At 36.1% G+C, this 26,773-nt stretch overlaps 1 protein-coding gene and 1 long non-coding RNA gene across 4 annotated transcripts; one reads left to right on the forward strand and one right to left on the reverse strand.

Annotated features, from left to right (window-relative positions):
• Positions 1–1,880: 1,880 nt before the first annotated feature.
• Positions 1,881–20,128, reverse strand: LOC107828286 (uncharacterized). 2 transcript variants are annotated; one of them, XR_012702056.1, is made up of 6 exons: positions 19,641–20,128; positions 9,099–10,445; positions 8,895–8,987; positions 8,525–8,813; positions 3,513–3,632; positions 1,881–3,354 (listed from the first exon to the last, which is right to left on the reverse strand). It is a non-coding gene; the product is annotated as an uncharacterized LOC107828286 (long non-coding RNA). The 2 variants fall into 2 exon arrangements; XR_012702055.1 differs by lacking the exons at positions 1,881–3,354; positions 3,513–3,632 and having other exon boundaries at positions 4,183–8,813; positions 19,641–20,115.
• LOC107828265 (uncharacterized) lies at positions 3,589–17,312 on the forward strand. Of its 2 annotated transcripts, XM_075236840.1 has the most exons (16): positions 3,589–3,820; positions 3,921–3,955; positions 4,048–4,159; positions 4,995–5,092; positions 6,102–6,198; positions 6,275–6,364; positions 6,454–6,516; positions 6,625–6,699; positions 6,776–6,841; positions 6,915–6,992; positions 8,723–8,833; positions 8,937–9,014; positions 9,137–9,256; positions 10,321–10,364; positions 10,698–10,755; positions 17,019–17,312. In XM_075236840.1, exons 1-16 carry the CDS (start codon positions 3,788–3,790, stop codon positions 17,025–17,027), a joined length of 1,167 nt encoding a protein of 388 aa, XP_075092941.1. In that variant the 5' UTR covers positions 3,589–3,787; the 3' UTR covers positions 17,028–17,312. The 2 variants fall into 2 exon arrangements, 1 of the variants encoding a protein (XP_075092941.1); XR_001646785.2 differs by lacking the exons at positions 3,589–3,820; positions 3,921–3,955; positions 4,048–4,159; ... (10 more) ...; positions 10,321–10,364; positions 10,698–10,755 and adding an exon at positions 14,762–16,867.
• Positions 20,129–26,773: the final 6,645 nt, after the last annotated feature.

Genomic DNA, 26,773 nt, shown 5'->3' on the forward strand with positions numbered 1-26,773 from the left:
CTGGCAAAGATATTAAAAATATATTTGAATGAAATAATTATACAAATAAATATTTACAATCTCTTGGTGAATATTTAGTTACAAAATCACCTTCAGCATATACTAGTTTTAAACCAGCAGAAACCTCAACTTCTTCAATCCATTTGTTTAAACCTTATGAGATCCCTAGAACTTTCGCTATGAAACTTCGTGATCCGCCAAGCTAAAGCCTATCCTTAGTTCTCTGACCTTCAACGTAGAATCCTAAAAATTGAGAAAACCCTAATAGATCAGGATACCCCAACTAATGAACAACTCTCATATGCAGGAAGACTACAAATCATCAATGCAGTCTTATTCTCTGTATACAATTTTTGGGGTGCCGCTTTTATTCTACCTCAAAGTGTGTTGAAAGAAATTGATCAAAAGTGTAGGAATTATTTGTGGGGTAGCGATGGGGAGAAAAAAAGTGACACTAGTCTCTTGGAAAAAAGTGTGTACTCCTAAGCAATATGATGGCCTGAACATTTAAGGATGTAAGCTATGGAACATGATTTTCTGTTGGGAAGTTGTGTGACAATTGACAACCAAAAAAGATGTGCTTTGGGTGAAATGGGTGCATACAATATATAGAGAGGGACAACTGATATATGACATCATACACCAGTGCAGGATTGTAGTTGGTACTGAAAAAATTGAACTCGCTAAATGGAAGGAGGAGAACTGGTGCCAAGGTGTAAAATATCGATTGACATCATCAGGTATTTACTCAGTAACATGCAGATATATGTTGGGGCCTCTTACTAAGTGGAAGAAGCTGACTTAATATGGCTCAATTTTGTTACCTCGATAGAGAATAATGATCCGGCTAGCTTATCAAGATAGACTACTTACAAAGGAAAGAATGCAAAAAATAAATATACATGTAGATAATGAAGAATGTTGCTAATGTGATGAGGGGATAAAGAAAACGAGCAAGCATTTGTTTGCAGGCTACAAATGGATATCTGAAGTGCTGCAAAGTTGTGTTTACAATGGATAAAGAATAAAAGATGGAAACAATTCAAAAAAGAAGTTGTTACTACTATCTAGGGAGGCATGGTATACTATACATGGCAAGTTAGGAGTTGGAAAGTGTTTAGGCAAACAAGCGTAAATACAAAGCTTGTAATAGCGAGATACAAAGGGATATTAAGGTGCGACTTGAGAAACATAGGGAACCCAGAAAAGCTAGGAAGTGTCAATATTTAGTCCAAAAATTTTATAACTAGTGAGGTGGGGTTGAAGACTCTATTAGAGATTCAATAGCTTAAGCACCCTTCTTAGAAGGTGGCCAAAGCGATGGATGCTCTTAGTTTATAAATTTATTTGTTTGGTTGGTTATGGTAAATACTTAATAGGTTTTACCAAATTATTTCAATGTGATGGGATCACCAAAAGTTGGGTAATGTTTTTTCTTTCTTCTGCATCATTTCCTACTTCATTTATCTATTTTTGAAAGGTCTTTTTTTTAATCTTAATTTAAAGATCAATTAGGTGGAAGAAATATGTGATGCAATGGTAATAGTTAATGACATTATTCAATATTCTTAATATGATATTTTATGTCTGCCATTAATCATTAAAGACCTTTAACGGAACATTTTAGAGAAATTGTGTAATTATACTAAACTCCATTCCATTATCACATATAAGATTAAACAAAGTTCGACCACTGCACTTGGGTATGCGCTCACCATCAGCTATCTTCACTAGTATATTGTAATCATTTTGAATTAATAATAATTATAAATATTTTAAAGAATTCAAACTAAGAGAGAAGTGTAATATCATCATATGGGACGTAAGTGTTACAAAACCAAATATGAAGGGAGGCCTTTGAAATTACCCCTTAAATTTGTTTTTGATTTTTTTTGATTTTTTTTGGGTCAAACAATAAATTTTTATTTAATCAAGTATGATATATACATCACCAGTTCATTGTTGACTCTAGAAGTAGCCATGTTCTTTGTAACTTTTTAAATACTTCCTCCTTTCCTCTAGCATCTATTACAATATAGGCCTATATTTGGTTTGGGTATGAGTTTAAACTATTTAATAGCTTTTTCCAACTGCTTCTATGTTGTCCTTTCTTATGCGGTTGAATGACATTCTCTCTTAATCTTAGAATGTGATCTTGTTGCTATTCTTGAAATCTTCTAGCATTTCGTTCACTCCAAATATGATAAACAGTCGCAGCTAGTAACCATCTTAGGACCTCTGCATGGGCTTTGTTGTTGCATCTTTTGGTCGTTAACCTTTCAACTTCCTCCTCCCAGCTTCTTACTTGACTGCACTCTCTTGTCCAACGTAAGAAGGAGCTCCATAACTGCCTTGAATATTCACATTCAAAAAATAGATGTGAATGTGTTTCTTCAGTATCAGACATGCATAATACACAATTCCTAGAAACTTGTATTCCCCATTTAGCCAATCTATCAACTGTAGTGAATCCCTTCCGTAGTGCAAGCCAAAGTATAAACTGATACTTTAGCACAAGACATGGTCCCATATTGAGGCTTTTCCACATGACTTTAGGATATTGAGGGATCAGATGCATAAATGCCTTCTTGATTATGAACTTATCAGCATGAGTGAATTGTTGTAGCTCTGTGTAAAGATCATTGTTCCGATACCATTTCCTTGCATCGAATATTTTCCTAACAAGCCAGCATGCTTGTTTGGGTGTCTCCATCTCACTAATATCTCTTCTTTTTATGTAAAAGTTGTGAATCCATTGAACCCACAAGGTGTCTTTCTTAGCTGTGATAACCCAAAACAGTTTAGACATGGCTGCTTTATTCCATGTCTGAAACTCAATGATGTTCAAACCCCCTGCTGATTTTGGCATACACAGCCTCTCCCATGCCACTAATGCTTTTCTTGATGTTGCACATTGTCCAGTCCACAAGAATGTTCTACATACACTTGTTATTTGCTGCATCATCTTCCTTGGTATCAAAAATACTTGTGATCAGTATGTTTGTATCTCGAACAGGACACTCTTGATTAGCTGTACTCTGCCACTATATGAAAGAAATTTGGTGGTCCAACATCTAATCCTGGCAATCATTCTCTCCACCAGCGACATGCATTGTTGAATTGTTATTTTCTTGGATGATAATGGAACACCAAGGTATTTGAAAGGTATCTCACCAAGTACAAAATGCATTTCAGGAAGAATTTGATCCTTGAATTGTTGATCCACCCCTATTATATATAAAGAGTTTTTCTCCATATTTGTTTTGAGGACTGAAACTGTTGAATAATATTCAAATACCTTAATCATCAGTTGAATAAACATTCGATTATCCCTGCAACACATTATTATGTCATCTGCAAAACAAATATCGGTTAGTTTCATTTTTCCTACATTTTTTTGATTGTTTTTGGTTAAATTTTCACATTTAAGTACAGTCAAAGCGAGAAATTGTTTTCACTTGGAAATTTCTGAAACTCAAAAAAAAAAAAAAAAAGAATAAGGAGGCACGTACTTGCTAGTGAAAGCAAAGTTCACCTTACAAACCGACCCGTCATACCCGCTGGTCGTGTCAATTATACTACTTCCCCAATTTCGAGAGTGTGGAGTGCCACTACTGTGAGCGAAGAGGATACTGAAGAAAAAGTGAAACAAAAATGAGAATGAGTTAATGACAACAAAAGCGAATACTCCTGCACTTTTAATACTCAATTTGAAATTTGGCCAACATTCAGATCTATTCCCTTTGGAGTTTTCTGAAGATAGCCATTTCTAAAATCCCTCACGAACATGCCTCCTACAGACAATGATTTCGATCTCAGAGTATTTTAATCCCCATTTCCCTCTTCTCTCTCATTTCATTTTGTGTTTCTAAGTTCAACGCACTCTTAACTATATTTCTTACTCTATAATTTTTCTGCAGCGCACATCTACTCCTCCTAGCGGCATGGGAATCAGGTAATAGACAAGACCAATTCTTCTTTCTAAAAAAACACATTTAGGGTTTTGATTTGTAAAATGTAGTGATTTGTGTTTTTGTATATTTGCAGTGAGTATAATTTTGCAGATATAAACAATTTGGAGCACTGTGCTAAGTATCTCAACCAAACTCTGGTCACCTTTGGATTCCCTGCTTCCCTCGATCTCTTTGCCCATGACCCTGTACGACCATTTCTTAGTTCTTCTTTTATTCTTATTTTTTTTCCGTTTATTTTGTTTTTCTCATTGTATTTTAAGGAAAATTTACAGTTTGCCTGTGGGGAGCACCGGGGTAGGGGTTGGGTTGTTATGTTAGGGCTTACTGAAAATGCTAGCCATTACTTTATTAACCATGCTGTTAGGGTTAGGGTTGGACACGTTGAAGGGAAAATTCAATTGAGATAGTGAAGTTGATTGCTTGGTGGGTAGAGTTACCTGATATCTGTACTGATGGGAGGTAGAAAGTACCCGGCACACAAGCTGGCCCGGACACAACCGTCATTAAAATAAAGATAGTAAAGTTGACTGATCAAACTATGATAGTGAAAAACTGAATATTGCAACTGATAAAACTATAAAGACGTTCAGCTTCAAAATATTCATTTTTATTGAGGTACTGTTTCTTAGGCAACGGTAGTGAGTGGGTGCAAGTGCTAATAACTCGGTCCTAAATTATTTAAATGATCTAACACCACTTGATATCATCCAAATTTCAATTTGTGTATTATGATAGTTCTAGTGGAAAAAATTATTATTCGGAAAAGAGATCACATTTGAATAGTTTCCCATTCATAATATTGACCAATGAAAGTTTGGTTGGAACTTGTCAGTCAAAACCAACTCACTCTAAGGAAACGAATGCTTCGCGAGACACTCTTCAAAGTTGTATTATTGATATTATTAGTGGAATAATGCTGAACATTGTGAGATGTATAGAAATACGTCACATATATTAGGACCAACTGTGTATTCTACTTTTCTATATGTGTGTAATACTGACTGATTTCTCATTTGATAGGTTTCTATAGCAAGGACTTGCAACTGTGTATATGCACTATTGCAGCAGAGGCAGAGGGATATTGAATTCAGAGTGTCTGCAAATGAGCAGAGACAACGGTATTCTAGACTTTTGAAGTAGTTCTTTGAGATTGGTGAAGACTGATTGTGTGGTCACAAATTTTGTTATTTTTTCATAGGTTTTCTTTGATTGTCTCTCTTATAAATGATAGTTCGAATGGAAGGACGAAAGCCATTTAAGAGATTGATGCTTGTTTTAAAGTAGTTTGCAGTTATTGGTGTAAGTGTTTTTAGATGTTACTTGCAATACTGAACTGGAAACTATTAAGTTACGACTTCCTTCAAAATCTGTTTGGCTTTTTCTTGTAACATCTCAGAAACATTGAGTTATAGGTTTCTGACTTCTTTTGTTATTTCCAACCTTTTATATTATCTCAGTAAAAAGGCGTTGGTGTCCTTAACGAATCTTTGTTCCCTCAAATCAAATCTTTTGTTGTTCGAATGCAACTCTTCTTGATTCCAGCCTGTATGCTTATGTTCTATGAAAAAAGTCAAAGTTACTTCTTTCCTTTTCTCAGCCTTGGATATAATGCGTTTGAGCTCTCAAGTAGAACATTTTGACTGTTGAATGGACTCCTCATAGTGAATTAGGGGAGTTTAAAATGATCAATTCAATTGGTGGACGTATAAGCAAAGCTGACAAGGACCCAAATACTTCCTATTACTAGGAAGACCTTAAATTACAAAAGACACTTACATTTCTCATGGTGTACCTTGTAAGTACCATTTAATTTGGATTATCTTGAATACAAGAAGAATAAAGTTCCAAATCCTAGTCCTTAACTATTGCGGTAATTATTCTACTTGTGGGCAATGGTGAAGTGACATAGACTGAAGGGTGGTCAGTTGAACACCCTTTTGTCGAAAAAATATACTGTTTATACTTCTTATATAGGTGAAGAAATACACTTTTTACACATATATATTCATTTTGAGCCCCCTTAGCGAAATTCCGGGCTCCGCCACTGTGGGTGGTTTCCAATTATCATGATGTTTTTCAAAAGTGAGCAAGATGTCCAGTAATTGTTACGTTTTCTTCTATCTAAAGGCTGTTATCAGACATATCAAGATTAGAGGCCAAAGTGGAGAGGCTGGAATCTCAAATACAAGCCAAAGATAGAGAGATAGCTACAATTACTAGAGAGGTGTGAAAGTCTACCTTTTCTTAAACTAAGGAGTCTAGATGTACAGTTGGCTGACTTTATACAAAAATATGTTTAGGAAGCTAAAGCTACAGCAGCTTTGAAGGCACAAATTGACAAATTGCAGAAGGAAAGAGATGAGTTTCAGAGGATGGTTCTTGGTAATCAGGTTGGCTACTATTTATTTATACTGCTTGTAGCGATGTACTGTTTCTCACAACTGGTCTCATTTATGCTGTATTTTTATTTTTGAAATAGCAAGTCAGAACTCAGCAGATATATGAAATGAAGAAAAAGGAAAAGGAGTATATAAAGTTGCAAGTGAGTTTTTTCATCTTTGTTTTCTTTCAATTATATGTATAGCTATATTACGGGTATTTCCAACTTATTAAGTATTAAAGTTTTATGGATGGGTTGTGCTATTTTCAGGAGAGGCTAAATCAAGTGTTGATGGAGAAAAAGAAGGAATCCAGATCAGGCATGGAAATAATGAATTTACTTCAGGTAGCATTAATTTTTAGCAGTTCTTTTACCCATGGTTATTCCGAGATTTAACAGTTTTGTTCGTATGTTTCTATAGAAAGAAGGGCGTCAACGTGGGACATGGAATGGGAAGAAGGCTGACAATGACTTCTACAAGAAGATTGTAAGTGGTGAATGGACTTGGTTAAACTCTTTCAGCTTCTCCAGGCTAAACTTATAATTGTGTATATTCACAGGTGGATGCTTATGAAGCAAAAAATCAAGAACTAGCTGCTGAAAATGCCGATTTGAGGGCATTATTGCGATCAATGCAGGTACAAGCAATAGCCATAACAGTGATTCGGTGTTTACATTTACAACAACAATAACAACAAAAAACCCAGTGGAATCTCACAAGTAGGATATGGGGAGGGTAGTGTGTACGCAGACCTTTCCCTTACCCAGGGAAGGTAGAGAGGCTTCTTCCGATAGACCCTCGGCTCAAGAAAAATGACCAGTGTTTCCATTTAGCATCTCTTTTTTAGTAATTAAAGCTACTCGGACAATTTCTTTAGAAAAGTTCTCTAAATAAGTTTTTTTCAGATTAAAGTTTGTTTGTTAAGTGAGGGAAGAAGATTTTTCAGGTCTACAAGTGCCCCTAGGCACTTCTTCACCCAAAAGAGAATTTTAAAAGTTCCTTGGAAAAGTTCTAACCGAACCACCTTTTTCAAAATTATTCTTCTTAATCTTTTTAAGTAATCTCTCTTTGGAATGCCTCCTAAATATCTCAAAAGTACAGACAGAAAATATCTAGAAAGTCTAGCCTCCTTTAGTTTGGAGATTATTCATATAGCACACTCCAACTAGTAATTAATTAAGCATCTTCCTCTTTCCGCATGTTGTGCTCATCCTTTATGAGGTAAAGTTAAATCCAAAAAATACATGTGCTCTTCTTAGTCAGTTTGCCCAGGCGTCCATACATGGAATATAATCAGTACTTCAGTAGGCATATAACCTCAAGAGTTGTTGAGGGAATAAGGTTGCAGGTCAGCATGATCTTTCTGTTAAGAGTTTTGTCTATTGCGTTGTGTTGAATGACCAAATTTTGATAAAACATGGAAATTTGTAGTAGTAGAAGACAGATAAAACAATTGCCTAAAGAAACATGGAGGGAAAGGTGCTTTTGGATCCCCTTTGGACAACTTTTAGAAAAAAGTTTTTGGAGAAAGTGTTCGTGCAAAAAGAAAACCTGTTTGGACAATTGTAGTTTCTTGAAGATCTGTGTGTCTTGCTAGTGAAGGAACTTTTATTTGAAACACCCTAAAACCACTCTCTTTAAAAATGTACACTTGTCTTCCTTTAGCTTTTGCTTGGCATATTTGGTTAGAACTGAATGCTCTGAAATCTGAGAACAACCTCTTTTTGATAGTTTTATCTTATGTCAATGGGTTCTAGTACTTCTTTCTTTTTTCTTAATTGTTTTTGGATATATTTGTTGCAGCTCATCCAAGAAAATAAAAAATAAGCAGATCAATATTTTTTTGTTGAGTGCGGTTTTAATGAGTGCCTGTGACACTATAGTGTCTGTGGAAGTTTTTTCGGACTTTACTGCATACTTACTGTTTGTTCACTTAAAATATGGATTCATTTTCCTTCAGCTTCTTCTTATGTTACTCCTAGTTTATTATTTATGTCAATATTTGGGGAAAATAGAACAAAAGAGAAGGGAAAGTCTACAAGCATGACAGTACAGAAGAAATCTGTTTGTCACACAACCTTGTATATTGATCTACGGATGAACTATACAAATTTTCTTCACTTGTAATACATACTTTTGAAGCAATGCTTTAATTGGAATGTGACTGACCTTCCTATTTGCTATAGGCTGACATGTCCATGAGTGAGTAATGAAATGCCTCAAATGGGTCTTCTAGGCAGTCAGCTCCAATTAATTCACAGCCTTGTGTATTGATCAGTGGCTGATCATACTAATTTTCTTCATGTGTGATACCTGCTTTTGAAGCAATGCTTTTATCGAGAATGTGACTGACCTTCCTATTGGTAGGGTGACATGCGTGAGTTCTTAAATGCCCCAAATGGTTCTTCTAGGCAGTCAGCAACAAGCAATGACAGGCTAGATGCAGATCACTTGCAGTCTGCGTTAGGTGGCAGAACGGTATGTGGCTAATCTTTTTAAGAGACTAATCAGATGGGTTATTTCTCATAGGATGTCATACCTGGTTAATGACGAAGTAAGCCAAGAGTTTGTAATCCTTCAGGACGTTTTTGATCTGCCTCTCCACATGGCTCGGGATCAAATTGAGGAAAGTCTGCGAAACAAGATGGCTTCTATCAAGGTAAAGTAGGTGATTATGCATAGAGGTATTTTGCTTCATGTTCCTATCTTTGTTTATATGACAAATATCAAGTGTTGCATGTACCTGCGATAGTCATTGTATATCTTTGTTGAATTTTGAAGGAGCGAATGGGTCAACTACAAGATGCACAAAAGGGCGCAGAAGTTTCCTCAGAAGTAACAGAGAGAGAGCTTGAGCTAGAAGCTCAGCTTGTTGAGGCCAGGAGCATAATCCAAGAGCAGGTACTCTTTTTATACCATTAGAGGGTAGGAGTTCAACTAGAATTTGGAAACTGTACATTACCGCTTGTTGCATGATTAGAACAGGTAGCACTTGCAAACTTTTTGTTGTGCCATCACCCAATCGAATCTTTTGATGTCAGTAAGAGCCAAGATATATGCAATCTTGTATTGGGGTGCTTTTTAATTATATTAATGTAGTATGACTGATGTTTATGCTCTTATTACCAACCTAGCAGTCTTAAAATTACTAGTGGTGCTGAAATTTCATTATTAAATAAACAATGGACCTGGCGCTGGATTACCAGTGATCTGGCTATATAAATGGTGCTTTTATATGCTAGCCTACCTTAAAAATATTGAGATGGAAATTTTTTCTCTGACTGTTGCTTTTTTGGATAGAACTTTTAACGGCAAACCCGAATTGAGTTCAAGAAATGGTGGATTTAGGTCCCAGTTGCCTTTATTTATTTACTTTCTTACCTATTAAAAACGGTTTATTTACTTTCTTGAAAGGCCTTTACTTTTGCTTTTCTTTCCATTGAGCAACATAATTTTCTGTCGTCACAACTTTGATTCTGTTGACCACCATTTTTGAATTTCATTTATCTTTGAAATCTTCAATGTAGTTATTCTTTAGGCTTAGTGGAAGCCTGAGGTGATAATAAAAGAGAAACAATAGGAAGTAAAATTGGAAAAAGGAGAATTCATCTGTGGCATGGCCTACTATCATTAGGTCATCCAAATTTAGCATGCAACCACATGATATACTTTTAGTGTACAATTGGTCAAAATTGTTTTCTGTGATAGAATACTGAACAGTTAACTTTGAAGTCTGATACCCTGGATTAAGTTGTAAAACAATGCAAAAATAAAAATAAAATTTGGAAACAAATGCTTCAAAGGATTTTGTTAAATTCCTGAAAATTGATAGACTATTGCTATGACAATAAAATTTATTTCTTTAAATTTGAGCATCTTCGCAACTGAACTTTTGTATGCTCTTGTCCGTTTTATATGACAAATCTTGCTGAACTTTGGAACAAAATTTGACACTTAATTTGCAGGCATCGATTATGTCCAAACATCTTACCAAGTCTGAGAAGCCAAGGTACTCCATATTGGGGCAGATCTTCCCTCCCTGCACTCAAAAATAGGGAATAGGGGAAACAGAGGAATACTCTCCATTTCTCTGCACAATACCAAGAGCCATGCACATGTCACTTATAAAAAAAAATAATACAAATAAAAACTAAAAAAGAAAAAAGAAAAAGCCAAGAGCTCATGCACATATCCTCTTCATAAAAAAATAAAAAAGGCAAGAGCTCATGCACATATCCTACAATGTATAAGAAGAGGGAGGGGGGGGGGGGTTGCACAAGTGGATGGGATGGAATAGCTAATGTTTGAACCTTTCATCTCATATGCATCCGTAAAATTGCAGGCGATTGAGTGGCCATATGAATTCTGAGAGGGACCTACTCATTTCGAGCCCAACTGAGGTATCAACAGTGAAATTTTGCTTTAGCTTCTCATGTCAATGACTGTTTTAGCTATTGCAATGCTAATTGTGTTTTTATTTGTGAATTGCTGTCTTTAAACTGAACATGGTTATGGACTTATGGTCACAATGAAACTAGAGACTAAAATAGTCATATATATATGTGTATGTGAGAGAGAGATTGTACGAATGCACGTATAAGAATTTGGATGTATGGTATTGGAATTTGGTTTGTTAATTTACCTTGTTAGCATGTGACAAGGAAAAAGTACTAGGAAGGAGTTGGGGCATGTGACATCTCATGGGAGTCATTTTGATCCTAAAGAAAATTGGCAATGGAAGGCCATTGCCAATCCAGGACTTCCTGGGTGCAGTTAGTGGTAAGATCATAAAGTCTTGATGCAACTTTGTGGTTCATTTGGATTGTGGAGGTTTGGTTGGGATTTAGGACTCTTCAAATCAAGGCTGCTAAGTTGTTGTGGATATGTGTATAAATCACATAGAAGTGAGGTAGAAGAAGAAAGAACAAAGTAAACACCTTAAAAGCTATACTGTATTTTAGGATCCTCACCTAGAAAAGTTGTAGTTCGTTTTTGTAAGGAAAATCAGTATGTGATTTTGTAGTGTTATAAAGTTAGGATTTAATTGAGGATAACTAGTAAAGAAGGAAACTCACAAGGACATTCTGCCAGAGGAAGTGCTATGTTTTTAAAATCATATGTGGCCATATAAGTGAATATGTGAAAAGTTTAGGGGAGGGAAGAAAATGCTGGAAACATTGTACAATCGTACAAAACAGCCTGTGATCTTCTGTGATCAATTAATAACCCTAAGCTGTGATTCGCAGAGAGTATCTCTGGAATAAACTTTGTGAGTGTCTATTCGATGGTACGTGTTTTATTTCTACTGCAAGAAATTTAGTGCAAAGGAGTCGAATCTCGATACACTCACAATTATGCGTTGGATTTGGATCCCCCATAAATGGAGCCTTTTCCATTACCTCTCTAAATAAGTGAAGTAATCTTTGATAAAACTAATGGTTCAACGTTTGCACCTCTACCTTCAACTAATCAAATCATGGGACTGCAGAGTATGCGTTAGTGATTGAAGGTGTTGGTTTATGTTTAGTCAACAATGACATGCCAATTGGAAGAGTTGGTGGAAAGAGTTGGTGTGGATGCTAGGAGGAAACTTCCTCATTTGATGTCACCCATGACATCAAGAGGAGGTAGTTTGATGTCACCAATACCAATGACATCAAGAGGAGGTCTTTACCTCTATAAATAGATGCACTCCTTCATTTGTAGAAACCATCCCAAAAATAATACAACACATTGTAGTGAGTAGAGAGTTAAGAGAGAAATTCTCTTAAGTGTAATTGGGAACTCTCCCCTTCCTTTGTTAATATTAAAAAGGCAACTGTTCTCTGGTGGACGTAGGATTATTTTGATCCGAACCACGTTAAATCTTGTGTTCTTTCTTTTACGTTTCCGCTAACAATTGGTATCAGAGCAACATGATTCATTAACGATCCAAGGAGGAAGAACAAGCAAAGATGAGTTCCATGAAGTTTGAAATTGATAGATTCAGTGGACGCAACAACTTCAATATCTGGAAGATCCAGATGATGGCGTTACTGCGGAGGGAAGGTTCAATCCATGCTATTGACGGAAAGTATCCTAAGGATATATCAACTCCCGACAAGGAGAAGATTGAAGGGGATGCATTGAGTGCAATCCAACTATCCCTTGCACCTAACGTGCTTTGTGAAGTGAGTACTGGTGCCGAAGAGACGGCCAAACAGTTATGGGAAAAGCTAGAAGGGCTATACCAAGACCGATCAGTGACAACAAGGATGTTACAACGGCGTCTTCACACATTTAAGATGGGGTCAGGTACTTCGTTACAAGATCATTTAGATGCGTTCAATAAACTTGTCATGGACTTACAGATTGCAGGAATTAAAAAGGAGGAGGAGACGCTTGCATGTGCTTTGCTATTTTCATTGACTTCAGGATATCGTGATATTGAGAATTCAATGATGTATAGCAAGGAGCCTATCAAGCTTGAGCAAGTGCGGCAGACACTTAACTCTAGTGATGTGCGGAGGCACATTGAAGGAGATAGAGATGACCAGGCAAGTGGGCTCTTTGTGAGAGGCCGGACTAGCCAACAGGGAAAGAGCAAATCAAAGCACAGATCAAAGTCTCGTGTGAACAAGAAGAATACAGAGTGTTGGGGTTATGGCAAGAAGGGGCACTTTGAACGAGACTGCCCAATGTCAAAGTCCAAGGAAAAGGCGAGTGCATCCACAGTTGAATAGGTACATGATTTTGATAATGATTATGTACTAACAACATCGTGTAATAATAATAGTAGTTATGGAAACAAATGGGTGTTAGACTCTGCTTGCACTCTGCATATGACATTCCGAAAAGACTGGTTTAGCAGCTATGAGAAAAGTGGAGGAACCGTAGTAATGGGCAATATGCAACTTGTGCAATAGTTGGCATTGGTTCAGTTCGGGTTCGCTGCCATGATGAAGTCGTGAGGACTATTACACAAGTCCGTCATGTTCCTGATCGTAAGAAGAATTTGATCTCCCTGAGTACTCTGGATGAACAAGGCTACAGGTACATGAGCGAAGCAGGAACTATAAAGGTGACTAAAGGTTCTTTAGTCATGCTGAAAGGCAAGCTAGAGAACGGCCTTTACACATTGGCCGGAAGCACCATTGTTGGCTCTGCAAATGCATCTACAGTGCAGTTATCTAATGATGACAAGGCAAGACTATGGCACATGAGACTGGGTCATATGAGCGCACGTGGACTGGAGATGTTGAGCAATCGTAACCTTTTGGAAGGTGAGAAGATCAACACACTTGACTTCTGTGAGCACTGCGTTCTAGGGAAGCAAAAGAAGGTCAGCTTCAGCACTGGCAAACACAAGACAAGAGGAGTGCTAGACTACATCCATTCAGATTTATGGGGTCCCTCTAAACTTCCATCGAAGGGCAAAAAGAGGTATCTTCTCACTTTTATTGATGATTTCTCACGAAAGATTTGGGTGCATTTTTTGAAGGCAAAAAGTGATGCTTTTGAAGCATTTAAAGAGTGGAAGATTTTGGTTGAAAATCAAATGGAGCGGAAAATCAAGTATCTTCGCACAGACAATGGCTTGGAGTTTTGCAATGAAGAGTTTAATGAATTCTGCAAGGTTCATGGGATCTCAAGACATAGGACTGTCAGACATACCCCACAACAGAATGGAGTTGCCGAGAGAATGAACAGAACTCTTCTTGAAAAGGCTCGTTGTATGCTCCTACAAGCCAAAATGTCCAAAGTATTTTGGGCTGAAGCAGTTCACACTGCTGCTCATATTGTCAATCGATCTCCAGCATCGGCAATTGACTTTAAGACTCCGAATGAGGTATGGTCAGGTGAACCCTCTAACTATTCATACTTACGAATATTTGGGTGTCCAGCTTATTATCACGTTAATGAAGGAAAGCTTGAACCAAGGGCTAAGAAGGCCATATTCGTAGGGTATGTGGATGGAGTAAAAGGGTACAAACTTTGGTGTTTGTCTTTACTCAAATTTATAGTTAGTAGAGATGCACCTTTGATGAATCCTCTATACTTGATCTCCGTAAAGTTTCCGTGGAGTTTTCAGGAAACAAGAACGACGAGCAGGTGGAGCTTTCGGTGGAGCTTGCCAAGGAAAAGGATCAAGAGACTCAGGTTAAAGATGAGTCAGAAGATGTAGACCTTGAAGAACTTGTTGTCAATGAACCATACACAATTGCAAAGGGGAGGGAGAAGAGACAGACACGAGAACCGGAATGCCTTATAGATCAAGCAAACTTGATTGCATATGCGTTCGTAGCTGCACAAGAAGAGATTAAGGATCTGGAGCCCTCCTCGTATATTGAAGCAACTTCTTGCAAGGATGCTGTACAATGGCGGTTAGCCATGACTGAAGAGATGGAGTCTCTTCACAAGAATCAGACATGGGTCTTAGTGAAAAGACAAAAGGGAAGAGGACAGTTGGATGCAAGTGGGTCTACCGAAAGAAAGAGGGAATTCCTGAAGTGGAAAATGCTAGGTTCAAGGCGAGATTGGTTGTAAAAGGATTCAGTCAGAAGGAGGGAATTGACTACAATGAGATTTTCTTTCCAGTCGTGAAACATAGCTCAATTCGCGTGCTACTAGCATTGGTTGCCCAATTTGACTTGGAGCTTCAACAGCTTGATGTCAAAACTACTTTCTTACACGGTGATCTAGAAGAGACAATCTATATAGATCAGCCTGAAGGTTTCCTAGCTGAGGGAAAAGAAAATCACGTATGCCAACTAAAGAAGTCTTTGTATGGTTTGAAGCAATCCCCTAGACAGTGGTACAAGAGGTTTGATGCATTCATGACTACACATGAATTCTCAAGGAGTGCATTTGATAGCTGTGTGTATCACAAGAAGATGTCTGGTAACTCAATGATTTATTTACTGTTGTATGTTGATGATATGCTTATTGCTGCTAACAACATTACAGAGATAAATGCTTTGAAAAAACTGTTGAGTAAGGAATTTGACATGAAGGATTTAGGAGCTGCAAAGAAAATCCTTGGTATGGAGATTTCAAGAGAAGACGGTGTTGTACATCTTTCTCAGAAGAGGTATATTGAAAGGGTTCTCAAGAGATTCAATATGCATACGTGCAAGCCTGTAAGTACACCATTAGCTCCTCATTTTAAACTTTCAGAGTTACAAATGCCTCAGTCCGAGGATGAGGTGGAGCATATGTCAAAGATTCCTTATGCCAGTGCAGTTGGTAGCATTATGTATGCTATGGTATGCACACGTCCAGATATTGCTCAATCTGTAAGTGTGGTAAGTAGATACATGTCCAGCCCAGGAAAGAGGCATTGGGAAGCTGTCAAGTGGATATTGAGATATCTCAAAGGAGCTTCTGGTGTTGGTCTGACTTTTCGAAAAAGTGGTGGAGGTATTTCAATTCTCGGTTATGTAGATTCTGACTATGCAGGAGATCTTGACAGAAGAAGGTCCACAGCTGGATACATCTTTACCCTCGTTGGCAGTGCCGTTAGTTGGAAGTCGACTCTGCAGTCGATTGCCGCTTTGTCTACGACAGAAGCAGAATACATGGCAGCAGCGGAGGCGGTGAAGGAAGCTATCTGGTTGAAAGATTTAGTAGCGGAATTGAGTTTGGTTCAGCTGGAATCAACTCTTAGATGTGATAGTCAGAGTGCTATTCATCTAATGAAAAATCAGAGATTTCATGAGCGCACTAAATACATTGATGTCAGATTTTATTTTATTCGAGATGTTGAAGAGGGAACTATCAAGGTCGTGAAGGTTATCACAGACGATAATGCTGCAGATATGTTGACCAAGATAGTCCCACTCGCTAAGTTTGCACATTGCAAGGACTTGGCGGGGGTGTGCATCAACTGATGCAACTCCGAAGAGAACAATTGTTAGGTGGAGGTGGTATGTTCAACAATGGTTTGATTCTTCTTGTTTCTTACAACGGGGTTGCCCAGTAAGCTTAGAAGTTTTGGCCAGAGTTGTTCACACGCACGCTCGAAACGCAAACCAAGGTGGAGATTGAAGGTGTTGGTTTATGTTTAGTCAACAATGGCATGTCAATTGAAAGAGTTGGTGGAAAGAGTTGGTGTGGATGCTAGGAGGAAGCTTCCTCCTTTGATGTCACCCATGACATCAAGAGGAGGTAGTTTGATGTCACCAATGACATCAAGAGGAGGTCTTTACCTCTATAAATAGATGCACTCCTTCATTTGTAGAAACCATCCCAAAAATAATACAACACATTGTAGTGAGTAGAGAGTTAAGAGAGAAATTCTCTTAAGTGTAATTGGGAACTCTCCCCTTCCTTTGTTAATATTAAAAAGGCAACTGTTCTCTGGTGGACGTAGGATTATTTTGATCCGAACCACGTTAAATCTTGTGTTTTTTCTTTTACGTTTCCGCTAACAGTGATGTTAGATTTTAGTTGTCTGATAATAGCTGAAGTACCAAGCTGCATAGTCTGCTAATCAATGGGGAGTATGTTACATGCTTGTTTTCCATTTTCGAAGTAAGCTTATCTGTTAAGCCATTGTCTTTCTTATAATTTTGGTTTCCTGTGTTGAAAATGATGTGAATATGATAGATAATATTGAAGGATTGCCTGCTTTGCAATTTTAGTTAGTAGTAACCGACTGTTTGTTCTTTTCTTTTGCTTACAGGGGCTGTGAATTTTCCAACTTTAGATGAGCTTAACTCTGGATGTGACCTTAATCCTTCTTAATGTTGATAATAGGAGAAATATTTGGTGATGCTAATGAACTGCTATCACCAAGGCAGGTAAATGTATGTTTACTTCATGATCATTATGTTGGATACTTTGATGGAACAGTAGGATAATGTCATTTGTAGTTGGCAATTCGTCCGTGTAATATTGTGTACGTGATATAGATGATGATATTCTTTTTGTTTCCAGATGCTAATTCAGCCTAGCTTACTAATATGTGACGCCCCAATCTCTGAGAGTAATTATCTTAATCTCTCCGGAACTTTGTCTTCATAATCAGTTTCACATCTGCACTTCATTCTCCTAATTTTCAGCGCATTATTTATCACTTCTATAAAAAAATATTTTCTTGAATAAGCTCTTCAAATTAATAATGTTTCTCGTTGATATCTTAACATTTTAGGTTTAAAATAGAAACTTTAAAGTTATGCTCACTGAGTGTGCCACTCTCTTGTAAGAATTTTATTTCTTGAAAAATATTACTATTTAAAGATGGTGTGAGTAGTAGCTTCCTCTTAAGACATCAGAAGTTCATGAATTTGTAATCTAAAAGTATTATTAATAGCAAAAAGATCAATTAACTTCTTTAAACTGTGAGCAATATGTTGATTTACGATGATATCTAATAGGACTCGCACTTTTTGGCTAGTGCAGAGCTATTTGTGACTGCAAAACTACGTCTACAAACTTTTGACTATTGCTGAAAGAAAAAAACTATGATTATTCAAATCTGTTGAACCAATGCCAAAATCCATCTTTGATATATCAGAAAATGTTTAGATTTTTTTTTTTTTAAAAATCTGTTGGATTTACACATGAAATATATTCTAAATACCTAAATGCGAAGTGCAACAATAGTCACTTTTAAGCGCGCTATTTAAAATATATGCATAATTTATAATGTATTTAAAGATTAGCCAATTCATCCTCATTTGTTTGCAGTTAATGGAGGTCTCAATATTAATAATTTAGATCTCAAACATCAAGTGCGTTTATTTTTAAAGTCTGAATTTTAATTATCCAGATCTTAATTATTAAGTGTGTTTATTTTTTTACTTCACAACTACTTAATGAGTCTGAATAGGTCTGTATGATTAAGATCCATGAGAGACTTAATTTCATTAAGATGTTATCATCCATATTCATTATTAATTGTCGCCGTTGCCTACCATTATCAACTACCACCATGCGACCACCATCATCCTCAATCATAGCCGCTTTCATAATCGACTACCATCACCCACCTTCTGCACCACTCCCACCACCATCATTCTCAAACACAAACAACACTCATCCACCTAAACTACCACAACTAACCACCCCATCACCATCAACAACTATAACCGGCACTGCACATTATTATTAACTATCACCACCCATCACCACCTTCCTCGATCACAACTACCACCATCATCCGTCATTATTAACTATCACCACTCACCACCACCATTCTCAATCATAATCGTCACCACTACTAATCACCACTAGCTACTACCCTGAACCACAATCATCAACCAAACCAGTGGCATATGCAAGATTTTTCATAAGCGGTGTCACAATTTGAAGAAATGAACAAATAAATAACTTATTGTAGTTGTAAGCGGTGTCATTTTCTATATTTATCCCTAATATTTTAACTTTTCTTATACATAACTAATAAAAAAATTCGACGAAGCGGTGTCCCGTGACACCGCATAGTACAAGGTGTATACGCCCCTGAACCAAACCTACCACTAACTACCGCCTCTAGTCGGCATTCACAAGCACCACCGCTAGCCATCACCACCTCGCCATATTTTATATATATATATATATATATATATATATATATATATATATATATATATATATATATATATATATATATATATATATATTTTACTGATAGATTAGATTAATTAGTATTTCGTTTAAATTTTATGTTTATTAATTTTCAAATAAAGATAAATTTTATACATTCAGATGTTAAAAATCAAACAGTCTTAATCATTTAGTATTCAGATCTTAATACGCATCTTAATATTCAGATGTGTATTCAGATTCAGATGTCTTAATCTTAATACACATCTTGATATTCAGATGTGTATTCAGATTCAGACGTAATCTTACAAAAACAAATGAGGTATCCTGAAACTTAGTGTCTTGAATTTTTGAGCTGCTAATTTGAAATTGTCCTGAATTTCTGAACTACTAATTTAAAATTTAGGATATAAGATTCGAATTTTAGACATAATTTTCGAACTTTAGGACATGATATCCTGAAGTTTGAACTTTGTGGTTTAAATTCTAGGACGTCGTGTCCTGAAGTTTGAGCGAAATTGAGTAATCTTTAAATACATTGTAAACTGTGAATATATTTTAAACAACATGCTTAAAAGTGACTACCTGGTGTCATTTCCATAATACCTAATGGTCTTATTAATTTGCGGATGGGTGCAATATTATGCCACCATATTATACCGAGGATAGCGAGGAGAAATGAAGCTCTAAAAAAGTTACTCCAGTATATAAATTAAAAAATAAAAAGAAAGAGAATAATCGTAAAATCAAAACTTACTAGAAAAAGTAGATTTGCCGGTGCGGGCGGGCGATGGACCATCAGGTTCATGGATAGATATTTCTAAAAACAATTATTTTTTGTGGGGTGAAGGAGGACTTGGGAATGTTTAACAAGCAATTGAATGAAGAGGAATAATTTGGGACTTGGACAGAAATGCCCTTGCGGCCGAAAATAATCACACCTCGCTGCTCCTTAAATTCATAATTATTGTCGCTTCCCCCAAAGCTATGAAGGCGAAGAGGAATTCAAGCAAAATCCGGACATCATCGAACGACATTGACTGAGAACAACGGTCAATTTGTATGGACGGTAATTACTAATTAGTGCTAGCTTCTGTAGTTTATTTTCGATAGTAAAACGACAAATATGACCCTTTTTTCTTTTGGAATATCTATCTTAGTGAAGAGAGATACATCGAAACTTGTGCAAAGTAAAAAGAAAAGGGAATCTCATGGGAATGTATCAAAGAAAGACACTATTTACCAATAACTAGCGATTTTAGTCATGTTACCAAAAATAATCTAAAAAATTACCAATGATATATAACATTCAAAAAACATAAATAAAAAAAGATTTTCTTTTTGGGTATTGTTGCGATTCATTGAAAACGCATAGATAAGGTAATATGCAAAATACGACGAAGTTTGAAGGCGAGTTAGATTAGTTTGGAGTCAAAATTCATTACCAATGATATAAAATATTTAAAAATAGGGCTAAAAGAAATTTTTCAATGGGTATGGTTGGAATTTATTGAAAACACATAGATAAGGCAATATACAAAATTGAGCAAGATTGGAGGTGATTTGGACTGGTTTGGTATCAAAATTCGTAGTTAAAATATTCTTCTGTGACACATGTATCAAACATGTATCATGTATGTATCTTACACATAGATATACATGTGATACATATGTGATACACATTTCATCATTTTTTCATGTTCATCTTCTACGTTGGATTTTCAATTCAAACTACCTCAAAATTCCACCAAATCATCCCAAAACTGAGATTCAAACTCCTTAAATGTACCCAATCTATTTTAATAACACTCACTCAAAAGAAAGCAAAAATTTGATATTTTATTGCCTACAAATAGGTAATTGGCTAATATTGGTAGAATTTGGTTAAATTAATAATATTTTATGAATTTACCAATTTTTGTAATAAATTATTTATAGGCGGACACAACTGGTAGTTTCCTAAAAGAAAAGAGAGTTTGGAGTTATTAACAAATATCAAGCTTCTTGAACTTTTTTTTACATTATGTGTCAATATTATATTTAGTTGTTTTTCTACATGTTTACTCTCTTCCACTCCATTTTAATCCCTCCGTCTTAAATTTATCGTTTACTAAAAGAAGTCATTTATATAAGGTGTATATTTGGTATAACGTTGGACACATTTAATAAATATTATAGGACATATTCAATAAATAATATACTATTAATTTACCAGTATATTTTCGATTAAGTATATATTCACAAAAGTATACTATTTAGCATAGTAGTGTACTCCTGATTTAGGTTTATATTTAAGAAATACTTCATCGTCCCAATTTATTTGGCATTGTTGGCTCGGCACAGAATGTATGAAAGAAAGGAAAGCTTGTAAAACTTGTGGTGTAAAATAATTTATAAATTATCTAATTATTTATAAATAAAGAAGTATAACATTCTTTTTGGAATAGACTAAAAAGAAAAGTATGACATGAATTGAGACAGAGGGAGTAGTATACTATTTAGGTGAAGGTGATTGGAAATAATTACCATGAACAAAATGATTATAGTCATGGTATACTTTAATTGCTAATACTTTTAAATGATATTCACAATATACCAGTTGCGTAGTATATAATATATACTGTTGAATTATGGTATAATATGATCAAATGGTATTTCTAATATTCTTGGTATACTACATGGTATTACTGTTGAATTATGGTATATCGGGGATTACTGGTATGTTAAATGGTATTCCCAACATTCTTCGTATAATATAAAATATATCATGATTATTGTTGAATCATGATATACTTTATTTGAGTATGTCAATTAGTATGTTCAATATTTTTGGTATACTATACCTTAATGTACCATTATTTTTGTATATTTGTTTAAGTATATTAAATGATATTCTCAATATTCTTATACTTTGATTACTGTTGAATCATGGTATATTAAATAGTATTCACAATATTCTATACTATGTAGTATACCACGATTACATGAATCATAGTATGCTGTGATCACTGGTATGTTAAATGGTAGTCATAATATTCTTGGTATATTGTATAGTGTACGATGATTACAATTGATTATTATTGAATTATGGTATATGTAACGACCCGACTGGTCGTTTTGAGCAACTGCGTTCGGTTTGCCAGTTTAAGGTCACGAGTAGCTTCACATTATGTATATCGACTTGTGTGCATGGTTGGATTCAGTTTCCAGATGAATCGGAGTCGAATTGGAAAGAAGGAATATAGTTCTGGAAGCTTAAGCGGAGAGAATTTGACCGGAATTTGACTTTTGAGTAAACGGTTCTGGAATGAGTTTTGGATGATGTCAGTAGCTTCGTATGGTAATTTTGGACTTGGGCGTGTGTTCGGATTTGGATTTGGAGGCCCGTAGGATAATTTGAGGCATTTCGATGAAAGTTGGAAAAACTGAAGTTTGAAAAATGGAGAGGTTTGACCCATAGTTGACTTTTGTGTTATCAAGGTCGGAATGTGATTCTGATAGTTGGAACAGCTCCGTTATGTCATTTGGGACTTGCTTGCAAAATTTGGTGTCGTTTGGAGTTGATTTGATACGGTTCGAATGCTTGGTTGCAATTCTAGAGGTTCTTGAAGTTCATAGTAATTTTCATGTGTTTGAGCATCTGATTCATGGTTTTAGCATTGTTTGAAGGGATTTGCGAGTGGAGCTAAGTCGTATGATGTTATGGGATGTGTTGCTACATTTGGTTGAGCTCCTAGGGGCCTCGGATGAGCTTCAGGGTGAATTTTGAGCGAGTTCGGACATTTCAGCACTCGGAAGTTGTTCCGGATCTTTGGGGGGGGGGGGACCCCAGCAACCAAAAGGACCGCTGTCAGCGGTGATATTTCACTGCAGTGGTGGAATTTCCGCTGTAGCGAAAAATGGTCCGCGACCGCGGTCATGAAGAATCTGCAGGTTCGTTGGTCTGACTTCGGAAGCCTATATCTTTTTATCTACAAGGAATTTTGAAATTATTCAAAACTAAAAGTTGTAGCCCTTCGTGTCTAATTTCCATAAAGGTAAAGAAATCATAATTTGGGCATCTGTAGAGAAAGTCATGGCCAAAATACTAAGACCTGCCTGTGCAACTACCAGAAGTGCGGTCAGCGGTGGTTTTACCGCGGTCAGCGGTGATGGGAATCCGAGAGGGGCACTATAAATACGAGATTTAGAGTTTTATTTCATATTTTGACCTAGAGAGCTCGGAACTTGGCGATTTTTCGAAGATTTTTCAAGAAATTCATCGGGGTAAGTGATTCTAACTCGGATTTGGCTAAAATACATGAATATATCATTGAATTCATCATTTGATTCGTAATTTGGGATAAAATTTGGAAAAAATTTGTAATTTCTTTCAAAAATATAAAATGATGATCTGAAGGACCAAATGGTATCAGAATTTGATAATTTTTGTATGGGTGAACTCGTAGCGGAATGAGTGTTCAGTTTTTGTAAATTTTGTCGGGTTTCGAGGCGCGGGTCCGGGGAGTTGACTTTTGTTGACCTTTTTGCAAATTGTATAAGAATCATAGTTTTGTTCATTGGAATTGTTTTCTCTTCCATTGTTTGATATATTCAAGTCGTTTTTGGCTAGATTGAGCCAAACGTTGATGAATTGGTAAAGGAAAAGCTAAATTGAGTATTGAATTGGCCGGATTGAGGTAAGTATCTTGCCTAACCTTGTGGGGGGGGGACTTCCCCTTAGGATTTGAGTCTTCTATGCTAATTGTAGTCCGTGCATGCGAGGTGACGAGTGTGTGCTCGAACTTATTTGTGGAAAACTGGCCTTTAGGGTTTTAGGTCCTTATGTTCATTATGTGGGAAGTATTTCGTCATGATTGAATTTTCTAATTGCTTAATTTACCTCTATATGCTCCATACGATGTTGTTAGCTTTCTTTAAACCCCTTACTTGTTACTTGGCCCTTATTTGCCTTAATTGAAGTGATTGTTCCCATTATCGTATTGTTATCTCTTAATAGCGAATTCCTCTATGACCCCGTGAATATATGCTATGTATCCAAATTGTTGTGGTTGTCGGTGTAGTTATCATGGGCCTCCGCAACAGTATTATATGATTGGAATCGGGTTGCACGCCGCAACAAGAAAGAATAAAAGTGAATAGTTATTCTTATGGTGAGAACGAGAGTAAAAGCATGAAGGATGATGCTGTGCACTTTCTGTTTGCTATATTTATTTGTTGTTACCAATTAAAGTGTTTTAACTGTTCAGATTCCTTTACCGCTGTGATCCTTTGTGATGGAACCCCATAGTGTTTTCAACACTTCGCCGTATTTATATATATATATATTTCAATACTTCAAATTTCAATAATTGTTTAATCTTCAATTCAATTAGTTACTCAATTAAATTTTCTTAAATCGTCTGAGGTTGTATTTTATTTAAAAATAGATTTTCTACTAAGTTAATTTAATAAATCCCTTGTTAAAGGTAATAATTCATTCGATGTTATACTTTAATTGAAAATGGTACTTTCTTTATCCAAATGATTTCTAAAAATAACTTCATCTTTTCTTGCTGAGTTCCTAATTGGTTTAGAAGCTGTACTCTATTTTATGTTATGTAAATGAGACTCTTTGACATCTTAATTGCATTGGTTATGGACCTTATGAACTGAGTATCATGAGAACGTTGTTGTGCAAAGTGAGATAGAAATATGTGGGCACAAGGTGCCAGGTGTGCTAAAGGTTGGGTAATTGAGGTTATGATATGAGACATCGAGTTTGAGATGGCTGAAATTGTGCATCAGAAATGATATGATTTATTGAGCTGACATCGCCTTCCTTATTTGAGTACATTTTTACTTGTCTGTGTTCCAATTATGTTGGTGTTAATTTGCTTGGTTATCTTTCGTTCCTATCCGTGCTTCCCTTATTGTTTTACTGATTATAGTTGTTCTTTATCTGCTGTTGATATTACTTTGTCATCTTTAGGTTGATAATTTATTATCATATCCTGTTCAATTTATTTGACCAGTAGATGTCTGGACTGTCTCTCGTCACTATCCTACCGAGGTTAGTCTTGATACTTACTGGGCACCGCTGTGGTGTGCTCATGCTATACTTCTGTACATTTTTGTGTACAGATCCAGGTATTTTGATCGGTAGTAGCTGTGCGGGTCATTGCAGTGGAGACTCAAGGTAAACCTACTGCAGCGTTCGCAGGCCTCGATCGGATTCACCTTCATTTGTACTTATTTCTATTTGTTCCTTTTGTTTCGGAATAGTAATGTATTTATTTTGTATAACTACTCTTAGAAAGGCTTGTGACTTGTACCTCCGATTTTGGGAATCAGAATTTGTTAAGAGTTATTTAATTTAAAGTTAGCAAATATCACTGTTATCTCAGTTATTGTTAGACTTACCTAGTTTAGAGACTAGGTGCCATCACGACTCCTTCGGAGGAATTTTTGGGCCGTGACAGTATACCGTGATTAACTAGTATGCTAAATGTTGTTCACAATATTCTTGGTATATTGTGTAGTATAACATGATTACAGTTGAATCATGGTATGCCGTCACGATCCCAATTTTCCAACTTAGGATGTCGTGATGGAACCTAGTCTCTAAGACTAGGTAAACCGAACATTCATTGATAGCTTAACATAACTAATTACCAAGATAATAAGATAATTCGATATAGTAACTCCAAAACAGAACATCTGTGACAAAATTTCCAAAATCGGTGGAATTGAGTCATAAGCTCTACAGAAATATACTGAAAATTCCTAGTACAACGCTATCTAAATAAAGAGTAAACAGTAGTAAAAGTAAAGACAAAATGTATCTCTGAGGCCTGCGAGCTAAGTAGGTATACCTTGAAGTCTCCGAAATGTATGATCAAATCACTGATGCCTAGCCTGAGCTAAAGTACCTGGATCTGCACAAAAATATGTAGAAGCGTATTATGAGTATACCACAGCGGTACCCAGTAAGTATCAAGCCTAACCTCGGTAGAGTAGTGACGAGGCCAGGCCAAGATACTTACTAGGATAAGAGAAACTGAACAAGGTATAGTATAAGAAAATAATGGAAGACGAGGAAATAAACTATAAAGCAATTCAATAATGTAAACTAACTACGAGATTTAAAACAATAAAGACAACAAAGAGTGAACACATGATAAGAACAACAAGAAATCAATACGGACAAATACAAGTAAGGCAAATAAAGAGATAACAAAACTGTTCAACCAACAAGCCTCTTTAATATAGAATGTACAACAAGAATCACAACCGAGGTACCTCCTCGTATCCACATTTTACAATTCAAAATCACAACCTTTCCTTATACCGCCGCGTGAGCCTTATATTTAGATATTTTTGAAAATATTTTTCCCAAAAATAGCTACACACTTATGTCACCGCGGGGCTTCAAGTAATTTCGTTACTAGCAACACGCACATAAATCCTACCTTATACCACCGCATGCACATTAACCCCTATCCTTATACCGCCACATGCGCATCAATATCAAAATACAATAACAATTCGCACCACAAGTGCCCACATGCCACAACTTGCCAAAATCAATACCGAAGTTACCACAACATATAACCCACTGTTCAACTACAATACGAATAAGAATCTCAATAATAACAAAATGAGTGATAATTACTCAACAAGAAAAGATATCTCATTAATCAACAACTTCAAATAAGAATAACCTGACAATAAGAAAGTTAACATGACAAGAGAGATAACAAAGACAATTAAGGGATAGTTCCCCCACACAAAGTTAGGCAAGATACTTACCTCAAACAATTTAAATCAACCCACTAGTACGACTTTTCCATGAAAATCCCACTCCGGACAGCTCGAATCTAACCAAAATAACTTAATTCCATAAATACA

This window comes from Nicotiana tabacum, chromosome 18 (assembly GCF_000715075.1).
Source record: "Nicotiana tabacum cultivar K326 chromosome 18, ASM71507v2, whole genome shotgun sequence".
Taxonomy (NCBI): domain Eukaryota; kingdom Viridiplantae; phylum Streptophyta; class Magnoliopsida; order Solanales; family Solanaceae; genus Nicotiana; species Nicotiana tabacum.